Below are 14,131 nucleotides of genomic sequence, written 5' to 3'. Positions count from 1 at the left end.
GCCACTGTTGTACTCAAACTAGTTGGACCTAAGAGAACACAGCTCTCACTTTGGCAGTGCATTCCTACAAGAAGGTTGAGGAACTTGCCGGGCACACCAGCAGCTTGCAGGCAAAGCTAAAGGGATCAACAATCAACAGAGTCAAAGGCAGCTTTCACATCAATAAAGGCTATATACACCTCATCCTTCCTGCATTGAAACTCTTGGGCTTTTTGAATAATTTGTCTAAGGGTAAGAATCTGCTCCATGGTTGATCCAGCTGGGCATAAACCTGACTTGCTGTAGATAGCATAGATTCCTTATGGTGGGTTTAACCTGCTCAGGAAAAACCAGCATGAACAATTTGCTTGAAATGGAAAGCAAAATGATGCTGCAGTGATTGGAACACACCAGATTATGGCCTTTCCTTTTCCAAAATGGAAGAATTAATCCCATGGCAGCATTCATTGGATAGTTTGGCAGTATGACCATTATTGAGCTTACAGGCTGCACTTTGAATCTACTTCACCGTGACATCACATTACACGAAGGGTGGTCACTGGACTCTTTGGGTCCCCCTGGAACTGCAAATCTGCTGCTCTGAAGAAGCACTTAAGAAGTTCCTGAAAGTGTTCTTTCTATCTACTCATTCTGCCTCGGTGCTGAGTATGTTACTGTGTCGATCCTTGATGAGCAGGGATTTGTTCTGTGGACCAGCTTTTAAGTTATGCGTTTCTTTATAGACTGTGTTGTAGTCGTGTGTGGCCAATACAGCTTCCATCAATAGAGCCTTATTTGCCCAAAACATCTCACAATCCTGCTTTAAAGCTGTTACACGCAAGGCATTGAGGCATAGGTATTTTCGGTTGTTCTCGATTAAGTGAGCCAAGCCATGTTTTTTCTATGATATCCATGGTCTGTTGACTTGCCCATTGATGTTTAGGCTAGCATGCCTTTTCCCCAGCACTTTGTTGGCAGCGTCCATAAGAGGAAACAGTCACAAAAATTGTTGACTTGCTTGTGTTAAAAGCTTTCATCTGCAAAATTTAGTGTGTCAAATCATTTGCAGATTTCAGCCTGGTATTCCATTTTGACAGCAGTATAAGTCAGTTTCTGTAAGCCTAACTCACTAATGGAAGGCTTGGTTTGAGTAGCCTTCAACTTCAGTTTTGCCATTGGCACAGCCATCTGTGGTCAGTACGGCAACAGTCTATATACAGCTTCTCCACCAATTGGCTATCAGAATGTGAACTAGTGCGTTGCAGGTTCATCCATCATTCAAATACGAAGTCCATGCATTTATGTTCTTCTATTGGAAATCAATGTCAGAAACCAGAAGACCAGTGGGGCACGAAGCTCCCTGTTACCATTCATGGTCATATTCACAAAGAAATGCCCAATGCTTTCTGGCCAAGCTGTTCTGGTGTCCATTCTAGGCATGGTATTGGCATCACGTAGCACAGTGATAATCCTCTGGGGAAGATGCATTTGTTTTTTTTTAAACTGTTTCCTTGGCATTCCCAAGCATAACAAACTTATCAGAGAAGAATCTGACTCTCTCTTAACTCTGTGCAGTTCCACAAGCACTAGTACAGTAGGGCCTAGATTTACCTAGGCTCAGCATCACCATGCAGGGGCAGATGAATGCAGGGCTTTAGGGGCTGCAGCCCGGGGCCCCTGCATAGCAGGGCTCGGCAGGCTGCCTGCGTGCCGTGGCCCCATGCTGCTCCTGGAAGCGGCCGGCTGCTGGCACGTCTGTGCAGCCCCTGGCAGGGGCGGGAGGGGAGGCAGCTCCGCGCGCTCCGTTGGAACTGGCCAATAGGAGCTGCACAGGCAGCACACGGAGACACATTGTCCCCCTCCCCTCCAGGGGCACGCAGAGACATGCCAGCAGCCAGCCGCTTCAGGGAGCGGCATGGGACCACGGCAAGCAGGCAGGCAGCCTCCCTGAACCCTGCTGCATCGCCCGCCGGGAGCCGCCTGTGGTAAGTGCCTCCCGGCCAGAGCCCACACCTCACACCCCCTCATGCACCCCAACACTCTTCCCCAGAATGGAGCCCCCTCCTACATACAAACTCCCTCCCAGAAAGAAACAAATATAACAGCTGTTCTAAGGTAAGAAGTAGGCTATTTTGAATTAACTTCGCTATATTCTACATGTTTTAAGACTGAAATGTAACCCACAGAACGGCTTTATGTTAATTAAAAGGCAAGTTTAGTATAGTGTTAATAGCCTTGATGCCATAATTGTGATAATTTTTGTTTTAAATTAGGAAAAAGACTTGTATACAGGGGCCCCACAAAATCTAATGGCCCCGGGCCCGCAGGAGAGTTAATCCGTCCCTATCACCATGCTTAACTTTTAGTTGCCTAGAAAATCACATGGCCTCACAAAGCCTGAGTTAAACACCTATATGATGAATGAGGAGAGATAGGTGCCTTCCAATGGGATCACAAAAGCCGGCTAGACTGCTCCTCCCCTAAGTTAGCTAATGGGAGATGTCAACAAGAGGGATGTGTGCTGAGTTGAGACCTTCTAAATGCATTGAAGAAATTTTTATTCTATTCCACTTCACTATACTGGAGGTCAGTGCAAGTCTCTGATCATAGGCTGTCTATAAGCTTGGCGCACAAGAGGCTGTCTTGTTTATATGGACTTGTTACCGTAAAATATATAAGGACCAATTCCAGGTTGCTCTACTGCATCTAGATAACTCTTTCATCACATTGTTTAGACACAAGTGGGGAAAACCTCCACCACCTGGCTAGACAAGTCAAATTTCCACTGTTATAGCCCATAGTTATGACTGGCACACCACTTCCCACCAAAACCAAATCTTGCCTATCAGCCTGTTTAAACAGGTGTGCCTTTATACTGGACCGTGAAGGCTGCAAAATTCTGGATCTGAACAATCCTGCCAGCAGAGTTCTTGTAGGCCTTGCCACCAGTCCTAGAACTCTAGCATAGGAGTATCCTAGTTGATTGTAACTACTGAGGTGAAACATTGTTATGATCTAGTTACGATCAACTGCGACATTTCAGCAGTCTGCTCCTATTCTAGAGCTCTAGGACTGGTGGCAAAGTCTACAAGGATTCTGCTGGCAGGATTGTTCAGATCCAGAATTTGGCAGTAGCAGCCCTTTTCTTGGATTGCATCCATTTGAGCAAGCTCACGTATATGTACTTCTGGCATGTAGAACATAAACTAACAGTCTTCAGTTTAGCCCTTGCTATCTGTGATACAGGTCTGATTTTTTTTTTTTCCTCACCAAAATGTGCATTTAATTTGTGTGCACAATTACCTCAATTATGCACACAAATAATCAAGTTAGGTGCAGCAAAACAAGCTTGGATGCATGACTGACTTTTCACATGCATTACCTAATTTGTTCATTCAATCACTTTAATTGTATGCATGTTATTGTGAAAAAATACCTTTGTTTAGAACAAAGTTTGTTTGATCCCCTTTCCTAAATGGTGTACGATATCAATATGCTGAATGGAGTGCAGTGGCTTAGTCAGGAGACTTAATTTCTTCTTTTAATATTCAGTTCTTATGTGTTTGTAGACGTCTCCAAGAAGAAGAACAGCAGTTTAGAACATCCTCTTTGCCAGCCATACCAAATCCATTTCCAGAGCTTTGCAGTCCTACAAGCTCTCCAGTACTGGCTCCTGGATCTTTACCTCAGAGTCAACCTGCTAGTAAGCATGTGAGTATTAAGTAGAAGAACTTTTCTATCACAGATTCTCGTTTAAGCTGACAATTGATTACTTCAGTGTAAAGTAGAAGGAAAACCTCAAGATGCCTAGAAATATTTATACATCTTCTCCTTGAGCAGGGCAACACTGGCAAAAGAATACTATCTGCAACCAGACTTCAAAGCTGTAAAAGGTTTGTAAGTACCAAGATATCAGAAGCTCTCTTGCCGTTAATGAAGGGATGTTTGGAGTGAATGAAGCAATAATATTTAATATCCTCTCCTGAATTTCATTATGCTAGGCAATGTTTCATTTAATTAAGAAGTCTGGATAATTTGCTTATAGCAGTAATTGGGTATATTATACTGCATATTCTAGGTGCCACAATAGTGCTTACCAGCCTGTTGCTGATTAAAAATTCAAGGGGTTTATAAATAGCTGCCTGTTTGCTTTTAAAGATATGTGTGGTCTTTACTGGTTTTAATGTACTTCATAAAGCTGCACAAAAAGCAAAGTAATCTTCTTAGATCTGATGGCTCTGAGCAGGGGGATGGGACTTAGAAGCAAAATTATCGGATGGAAAGCTGGCTTGAGTGGCTCTTCACAGTGAGAGTTTTACAGTGACACTTAATCAAATTGGGGTACTCACACAGGAAAAAATGTGTCCTCATATAAATATTTTTTCCCTCCTTTCCACCCCTCTCTACCCCATAAAGAGTTCCATTTCACCAGCCCCGCTATTAGTCCTGGAGCTCTCATGACCTAGACACTGCACTTGGGCCAAAAAGCTGTGGATAATTTGTGAGATCCACAAACTTGCACTAGAATGAAATGATTTGAAAAAAAATCTTTTCATTTGTGACTGGAGACCCAAGTACAAATCTAATCTGGGCCAAAGGTATGAAGATGTTGCATTACCTTATTTTTGGTTTTCTAGAAAAGTTCTTCAATAGAGCAAACTGAAACCTAATGTTTTCCTCAGATTCCATTTTTAAATGAAATGGTTAGATGGAAATAAACATCCACAATTTACCTCCACACAATAGGTGCTACATAATTTGCTACCTTTTTTGTAAATGCATCTTCTCTCTGAATTAATTTAAAATTTCTTAACAGTGCATGATATGAGGACCAGATAGTGTGCTGTCCCACAAAGAAACTAGAGAGCTCAGAATGTCTTGTGTGCTGGGGAATGGTACTTTGAAACGAAGTAGTAGGCAACTGTCTCGTGACTCCTGGCACTTGATAACAGAACGCTTTTTCTGGCCTTTCTTCTAAGCAGCAAGGCGTGTGTTGAGACTGGCTGCAGCTATTTAGAGACTCACATAACTTATTCAGGCCTTCTATATTTGTTTCTCTTCTTTTTATTTTTATATATATATATATAACACACACACACACACTTCAGTAGTCAGTAGCTTTTGTAAGTTTATCAAATGAAACAAAATGCAGCCTAAAAGATAGCTGTAAGATGCTATCATGAACTGTATGTCAGTGATTCAGGAAAGAAAGACCCTTGTAGTTGGCTCTTTAACAGGGGGCCCCATGAAGCTAAGTTGCTCAGACTTTGGCTTCAGCCCCAGGTGACGGGTCTTGGGGCCCTGGGCTTCAGCCCCATGCAGTGAGGCTTTGGCTTTCTGCCCTGGACCCCAGCAAGGCTAATGCCGGCCCTGTTTGCGGCGCCCCCAGAAGCCTCGGAGTCCTGGTTGAGAACCACTGGTCTAAAAAATATTCAGTGTTTCAGATTCTAATGTCTTTAAAAGGGCACCCACTTGAAAATAGTATTTTCATCTGAAAATGTTGTATCTGTTTCACACGTAACATCTTTTTACTATAACTGGAACATGATATATATGTATGTTATACGCTTGAAGTGAACTGTGACGTCTACCGTCAGTTTCTGTATTTTTTTCATCCAGTTTCTACTGCTTGATTCAGGATGTGCTTTAGGACATCACTTATGCACTATTCTGGGATTACTTCATGCACATGGTCCGCCCAGGTCCATACTGGGGATTTGTTTTGGAATTTTCAGTAGGGCAAAATAAATCTAGTATGGCTTATGGAACTGTCTTCTTTTATTCATTGTTTTTAATGTTATGAAATGTACCACACACTTAACACTTCACTTGTAAGGCAGTGAAAAATATCAGAAGTGAGAAAAAACTTGAGGCTATAACTACTGTATTTCAATTTCACTCTCTTGCAGTACGTATTACCTGTTGAGAAGGATCTTGATACAGTGAATAACTATATCAATTTTCGTCTGGAAAACATAGGGTATACTATATAATGATGTAAAAGCAGCAAAGAGTCTTGTGGCACCTTACAGACTAACAGACAGATTGGAGCATGAGCTTTCGTGGGTGAATACCAACTTCTTCGGATGCATGTAGTGGAATTTTCCAGAGGCAGGTATAAATATGAAAGCAAGAGTGAGTCAGTGTTTTTGTTGCAGGATGGCTACCTTTAAATCTGCAACCCATCCTGGTCAACGATCCCTCACTTTCACAGGCCTTGGGTGGCAGGCCAGTCCTCGCCCACAGACAACCCGCCAACCTGAAGCATATTCTCACCAGTAACTACACACCACACCATAGTAACTCTAACTCAGGAACCAACCCATGCAACAAACCTCGATGCCAACTCTGCCCACATATCTACACCAGCAACACCATCAGAGGACCTAACCAGATCAGCCACACCATCACCGGTTCCTTCACCTGCACGTCCACCAATGTAATATATGCCAGCAATGCCCCTCTGCTATGTACATCGGCCAAACTGGACAGTCCCTACGTAAAAGGATAAATGGACACAAATCAGATATTAGGAATGGCAATATACAAAAACCTGTAGAAGTACAATTCAACCTCCCTGGACACACAATAGCAGATTTAAAGGTAGCCATCCTGCAACAAAAAAACTTCAAGACCAGACTTCAAAGAGAAACTGCTGAGCTTCAGTTCATCTGCAAATTTGACACCATCAGCTCAGGATTAAACAAAGACTGTGAATGGCTAGCCAACTACAAAAGCAGTTTCTCCTCCCTTGGTGTTCACACCTCAACTGCTAGAAGAGGGCCTCATCCTCCATGATTGAACTAACCTCGTTATCTCCAGACTGACTCACTCTTGCTTGCATATTTATACCTGCCTCTGGAAATTTTCTGAAGAAGTGGGTATTCACCCACGAAAGCTCATGCTCCAATACGTCTGTTAGTCTATAAGGTGCCACAGGACTCTTTGCTGCTTTTACAGATCCAGACTAACACGGCTACGCCTTTGATATATAATGATGGGCATGTTTACCAAAGTAATATGTATATATAAATAAATGGGAGCACTAGTTACAGGAAACAATCTAAAGTGCAGTATCAAAATTAATCTGTCTGGGAGTAAAAATGGAAGCGTAAACTAGCTGTAATTCAGCAATGGCGAAATCTTATAGTCTCTTGTGCAAAATGGTCTTTAGATCACTCTTGCATTGATTTTGAAGGAAAGCATTCAGGTAGGCTGAATTAATAGAGAAAATGTCATCTAATGGTAGAAGACAGAAGAGCGTCTAGTGTGAACCTATGCAACAAATAAATGATGAATACTTTCCCACATCGTGTTACTTTCGCAATGATAAGGCTGAGACCAGATGAGGGAAATCTGAAATGCTGACAGTGGATAGAATGCACTGTTTTTAAAAAAAAAAGGCAAAGTCAGGCAGGTCTTGTGCTAGGGTGGTCAAACATTTGATGCTTCAGGGAGTCTAGGAATGAATGGTAATTAGACAAACGTGCTTTCATAGTGAGTTTGCAGTGGTGAGGCAATGCTCAATTTCAGTGCTATAGACCGAAGCAGACTGAGTGTTTGGAGAGAGTTCACAGTGAGGGGGCCCAGATATCAACCTGTTCATGCTAAATGGCATAGTACTAAATGGCGTAGTAAACATTTTAGTTAGAGAATCAACCGAGTAGGGAATATTCTGGGGGAGTTGAAAACTGACGCTGAACACTAAACAGAAGCTGAGTAGGACTCTGAGTTGACTCAGGAAACGCTGCAGGAAAAAACAGTTACACATTGTTGTAACTTCACAAATTAGTTGTATGGTAAACAAAACACCTAACATGTCTGGCACTGGAAGGAATTATGACTCTTCAAGCAATATTTGCCAGAATAGCTGTTGAATCTCTAAGCACCATCTCAAAATTATGGCACATAAAGCAAAATGAAGCTAAGAGCCATGTTATTTTGGGGGATGTTGACAAGCTTGAGGAATCAACTAAACAATACTACCCCCAATTATTGAATTTTTACCTCATATACACCTTTTTCTCTAAAAGCATTGCCCTTCCCACCTCCCCACATCTCTCACACCCCTTTTTAAATTGGTGCGATTAATACCAAAATGAAACTAAATACTTAGTAAATACTTCAGATCTCACACTTCTTTTGAAGAGGGCATTAATAGGGATACCAAGATCTTTGATCTCCCTCCTCACTCCGGCCCCTCAAATCTGAGGGAGATAGGAGAGATGGAGATTTTTAAACATCATTTAAGAGGATAAATATGTTTATGTAAGGAAAATTGTAACCAGAAGATAAACCAAACATTTGTCTAAAAAATGGCTAAAAACATGAGACAGCTAAGTTACCACTAATTGAAGTCCATCTTTGTGTTGCTGGTATAAACCAAAAACTTGTTGGTAACTTAGGCTATAATTTCTGGTTGTGTACAAATATTTTGGAAGAAGCATGCAATAATTACATGTAGGTCACTGCAGTGCCACAGGATATTAGTCTAAAGTATCTTGTGTGAGTCAATGAAGCTTTCAACTGTGAAAATAAGGCAAACTTCTCACAGCCTCTATACAGCCAAGGCAAACTTCCAAATTGCAGTTTGATGTACCAAAATTATTTACTCTTTTCTAGCAAATTAAACTCCTTAAATGGTTATAAATTAATGCCACCCTTAGTCCGACTTTAGTTGTCCTTCAAAAGAACTCCTGTAAACAGATGTTTTAGTTATCATTAGTTTCATAATCTGTCTTCACATAAAGGTTTCTGCTATCACTGTTTTGAAGTCAGGGAGATGGGTTTCTGTAGGATCAGCGGTATAAAACTATGAACTTTTCATATGTGTACTTAGCTAATTTTGCACCTAAAATGTTATCACTGCATAAGCAAAAGCTGCATTTGAGCACACCAGCAGTGATGTTATGTAGGCAAAATACCAATTGTTGGCCGTAGTTTTAGTCCGCTTTTGTTTCAACCTTTGCCTTTGGCCCCAATCTTGCAATTGGCTCACATAGGCAGCTGCTTGTGCCCTTGCCAGACCACATTAACCTCTGAGGTCCCCAGGGTCCAGTTGCAGAGTATGGGCCTATGTTAGTGGTTCTTTTTTGGTCTTTGTTGCAACCTTGCAACTGTCCAAAAATAAAAGTTCATGATCTGAGACTTAAAAAAATAAATCGGTGCACATGCATTAGTTTGTTTACTTCTGGGTTGCTTGTGCCTTTTATTTCTTTTTTCCGGTAGTTGCAATGATTATATGGAAAGAATTGGGGAGGTCAGACCTTCCCTGTGGGAACTGTATGGTTAAGGTAGGTTTAAAAAAAAAATTAAGTCTCCCCTTCAGTTATGTCCTTTTTTACTTGGTAAGAGCAGAAATTGTAAAAATATATATAATATACACCTTCCCAATGTTTAATTGATCTGGTGAGTTTGGTGTTACAACTGTTAGTTTATATGAAATCACTCAGAAGAACAGTCCTATTGGGTCAGAGAAATGGTCCATCTAGCCCAGTGTCCTGTTTTCTGACAATGGCCAGTGTCAAGTGCTTCCGAGGGAATGAACAGAACAGGGCATCCCTCTCATCCAGTCCGAGCTTCTGGAAGTCAGAGGTTTAGGGAGCTCTCTGGAGTTGCACTGCTGACCATCTTGGCTAATAGCCATTGATGGGTCTATCTTCCATGAACTTATCTGTTTTGTTTTTTTACACCCCATTATACTTTTGGCCTTCACAACATCCCCTGGCAATGAGTTCCACAGGTTGGCTGTGTTGTGTGAAGTACTTCCTTTTATTTGTGTTAAACCTGTTGCCTATTAATTTCATTGGGTGACACCGGGTCTTTGTGTTTATGTGAAGGTGTAAATAACGCTTCCTTATTCACTTCCTCCACACCATTCACGATTTAGATATCTATTATGTCTCCCCCATAGTCATCTCTTTTCCAAGATGAAAAGTCACGTCTTTTTAATCTCTCCCCAGTGGTATTAGCCGCAGAGTCTGACCAGCATCAGCAGGAGTGTATGCTATCTCCTTGGAGCTCTATCTTCTGTGTCAGGGACCAGCTTCAAAATTGAGGAGGGGCAAAGATGGCTTAAAGCCACCTTTTGTGTCCCTCTACCAGCAATTGTAACAAGAAGTTTGGAGCAGAGAATTGAGCCGTTTATCTTTCCTGTACTGGCACTTTCAGAAAGTCATTCAGAAAGCCAGTCACAAAGTTCTGGAAATAATCATTAAATATTTCCTATGTTCAAATTAAAAAAAAAAAAATCCTATGACACTATGCTGGCTTTACTCGCAGGAGCACTTTGGCTGTCCATTACGAAGCAGCACCACTTCAGTGCCGGACAGATGGCGAGTGTGCACTGAAGTGTTGCTTAATAACTGGTGTCCATATTCCTGGGACATGGCTGCCCTGGCAAAGTGGGATTAGGAGCACACCTGACAGCAGGGTCAGCTGCACCCAAAAAAACACAGATATGTGAAAGTTTTAGCAGGCATCATAATCGTTCTTAAACTCTTTTACAAATATCTAGAAATAAGACAATCGTTGCCATTTATCTTTATAACTGTCCTGTGCAAATATTAAATGCTGCTGTGATATTAACTATAGTGCAAATATGTATTGGCCTACTTACACATGCACCATAGAATTTTATATTTGTGCACCTTATTTATGTGTCCTTTTATATAACGTATATGTTAGAAATGGAAATAGTGCAGTAACATTGTCATGGCTAAAAATAAAATTAGCAAATGTACGCTGTACATATGTTGGAGTTAGAGGACTTGAAAGAGGTAAAATCTGAGAAATACAAGATTGCATTTTTTGAGATGGCCAGAGGCAGTTTTTGAAGTAGATAAATGATGCTAATGGTTGATAATTATATGATACTATAATACGGAGGAAAAATGTTACAGTGACAATAATAGATTATAAAATAAAAATGCTTCAAGTGATTCCAAATGGCTTTAACTTTGTACTGAAAGCTGTTAGGACTGATCCACTAAACATAATGTGCATTCAGTGTGCTCATTTTAAAACTGTAAAAGCAGTAGCCTAAATATTAAGACTGACAGTGCCCATTCTTTAAAAACCAAAAATTAAACAGTACTTGTATGGCTAACAATGCCTTAATTTAAACCTTTAAATTTTTACTCATCCAATATTTTGTGTGTGAAACTGCAAAAATGGTAATTATCTTGCTTGTTCTATTTCCTGGTTCACTGGCTTGGAGATTACATGCTTACGCATTGTACCAGAAGCCTGCACATTCTATGTTCTTTGCTCCATCGCCTAAGAAGACGAAGAAGCTCTCAACCTGAGAGTTGTGACCCCATTTTAATGGGGTTGCCAGACTTGCTGGGGCCTGGGGCCGAAGCCAAAGACTGAGCCCCATTGCCCAGGGCTCAGGCTTCAGCTTTGGCCCTGGGCGGCAGGGCTCAGGTCACAGTACCCCTCCCCACGGTTGAAACCCTTGAGGTTCGGCTTTGGCCCGGCCAGGGCTTGACTGGGCTCAGGCTTCAGTCCCCCCTTCCTGGGATCTTGTAGTAATTTTTGTTGTCAGAAGGGGGTTGTGGCACAGTCAAGTTTGAGAACCCCTGGTTTAGTAGGAATTTAATAACTCTGACTTGGCTGAAGGACACAGCTGAACTGCTCAAGACATGGTGGGACAAGTACTAATCTTATAGAATCATTAAAGTGAAGGACTGAAAGGGACCTCTCTAGGTCATCTAGTCCAGTCCCCTGCACTCAAGGCAGGACTACATAATAACTAGACCAGCAGCTTTCAATCTTCTTGAGCTGAGCTACCACTTCGAGTTACAATTTTTGGTCTCTTTCCCCCCCCCGCCCCCCACCTCCACCCCCCAACCCAGACAAAAAGAGGTGAGTGGGGATGGAGGTGGCACTCCCTCCCAGAGCCCCGCCACCTGGGGCTGAAGCCCGAGCCACCTGGCATCGCCACTCACCCCCCAAATGTTCCTCCATGCCCCGCAGTTAGAACACCTCTGAACTAGACCATTCCTGACAGGTGTTTGGAGGTTTTTAAGAACAGGTTAGACAATGACTGAGATTCTACCACCTCTCTAGCCAATTTGTTCCAGTGCTTAACTATAGTTAGGAAGTTTTTCCTATTGTCCAACCTAAACCTCTCTTGCTGCAATTTAAGCTCACTGCTCCTTGGTATAATCCAAATTCCCAGCTTGGATTCTAGCCTCCAAAGCAATGCATTATTGCTTGGTATAATCTGAATACTTTATAAGGGTACTCTCTCTCTGCCATTTTCTGCTCCCTTGATTTATAGTTGCTTTATAATTGTCGGACTTGTTCTGTGTTACACTGTTTCTTAACTAGTTAGAGCTGTGCGAATACTGGTCTGAAAAGATTGAATCGATTAATGTTAACAAAATAATCCGAGCTTCAAGATGGCTGTAATACGTGTAGAGGCAAGCCTTGTGACTAATTAAATGTGAACTTGTTAAAAGGAAGGGCATCGTGCATACATAAAGGGCACTTGTGCAGTGATCTGGTATTCGCAGAACGCTTCCTCCGTCCAGCTGTGGACCATGTTCCTTGCAGTGTAACCATTGGCTTGTTTCCACTAATGGTATTGGCTCTGTGGCAGGGTCAGAATTAACTGCATCCTGGCATTAATGCAGCAAGGCATCATAAGGAGTAAGGAGATGGGATCAAAACTCAGCTCAACTGTTTAATTTTTAAAGGGTTGTTTAGCTTTCATGTGGGTAAGTTTCAAAAAAGTGGAAAACCAAAAGTGTGTGAAAGTAAAATGTGTTCTCTCAGCAACTTCTGAGTGGTAATTGAGATCCCCTTCATTACAAGACATTGGTGGTGTTTGGGTACTGCTGTAATGGCAACTTAGTATAACTGAGTGTTGTGGTGGTGGTGCTTTTAAAAAAAAGAAAAAGGGGGGGCAACTCTTTGGGTGGGAAGACATTGGAGAAGAGGAAGCTGACAGAGACCTTTCAGGTTTGCTCTATTTATCGCAAAAGGTACACAGGTTTCCCCCTCTGCACATAACTCTTCCATTGTGCAGTTAACCTTTAATTAATAAATAAAGTTTCATACTATTCCACAGGTAAGTTATTGTGTGAGCACTCTGACTAGTGCACCCCCTCAATTCTGTTTGTGAACCAGTCAGATTGAATTTTGCAAAATATATATGGCCAAAATTTGACCTAGGACTTCTGTGAGCACACTTCATGCTTGCAAACTATTAAAAGCAACAAATCACTCTTGGAGTATCTGTTAGTAATTTACTATTCATACTGTTACTGGTCACATTTTTTCCCCAATGACTCCTGAACCGACAGAAAGCAAGATTGCTATGGCAATATCTCCAGCACAAATAAATATTCACAAGTATTTGTGACACTTCCTTTTCCACAACTCTCTAGTGAGCCAAAGGCTAACTCATACATATGTTGGCAGATTGAAGAGAAAAGGTTTAGTCACTGATTTAAGGAAAACACTTAAGTGCATGCTTAATTCACACTGAAGTCAGTGGGAGTTAAGAATATGGTTATGGTTAAGCACAAGCACGTGCTCAAGTGCTGTGCTGAAGTCTGAGCCGAAGCACCTTTGAGGCTTATAATCAAATATTTTCAAATACTACTTGCAGTATTCACCCAATGCTGGTGACATTCCTAATAACAAAAGTAAGTTAGAGGAAGTGACTTGTGACATGTGGACACTGCCTCTTTTCCTTTCCACCCCCTCCACAGATTCTTATGGACAATGAATTGAGATCTGGTGTTTCTGGAATACCTTGATTCTAGTCACTAAGCAAATAAACTCTTTGTAATATCAAAGAAAATATTATTTCAGAACTAGATGCTCTTATGTTGTTTGGCTTTTATTAAGGCTGATCCTTGAACTTTTTTCTTTAACAAATTGAATCTGGCTTGGCAAAGCTGTACAGCTTGTCCTAATGGTTTGTGGCTCAGCATTGGCTCTTGCACTGTACCATTGTGTGTCAAACGGAGGCCCTCAAATAGTCAGATCCAAGTATTGTCTTTGTTTTGTACTGTGCTGGAAAATGTTACTTCTGAAACTTTACAGCTACAGTAGTTCACAAACTTAACAGAACTCTGAGCATGATGTGATATTACATGAACTGTCACCTTCAACAAGATATTAGAATTGTAATTCC

At 41.5% G+C, this 14,131-nt stretch overlaps 1 protein-coding gene across 2 annotated transcripts in view; it reads left to right on the top strand.

Annotated features, from left to right (window-relative positions):
* Positions 1-14,131, top strand: part of GRB10 (growth factor receptor bound protein 10) — a 202,212-nt gene that overhangs the window by 124,393 nt on the left and 63,688 nt on the right. For both annotated transcript variants that reach the window (XM_034761340.1, XM_034761339.1), the window contains exon 5: positions 3,549-3,690. In XM_034761340.1, coding sequence (XP_034617231.1) covers positions 3,549-3,690 — 142 coding nt within the window. The remainder of the gene's footprint in view (positions 1-3,548; positions 3,691-14,131) is intronic.

This window comes from Trachemys scripta, chromosome 2 (genome assembly GCF_013100865.1).
Source record: "Trachemys scripta elegans isolate TJP31775 chromosome 2, CAS_Tse_1.0, whole genome shotgun sequence".
NCBI classification, from domain to species: domain Eukaryota; kingdom Metazoa; phylum Chordata; order Testudines; family Emydidae; genus Trachemys; species Trachemys scripta.
This window is presented reverse-complemented; position numbering and strand designations above follow the sequence as displayed.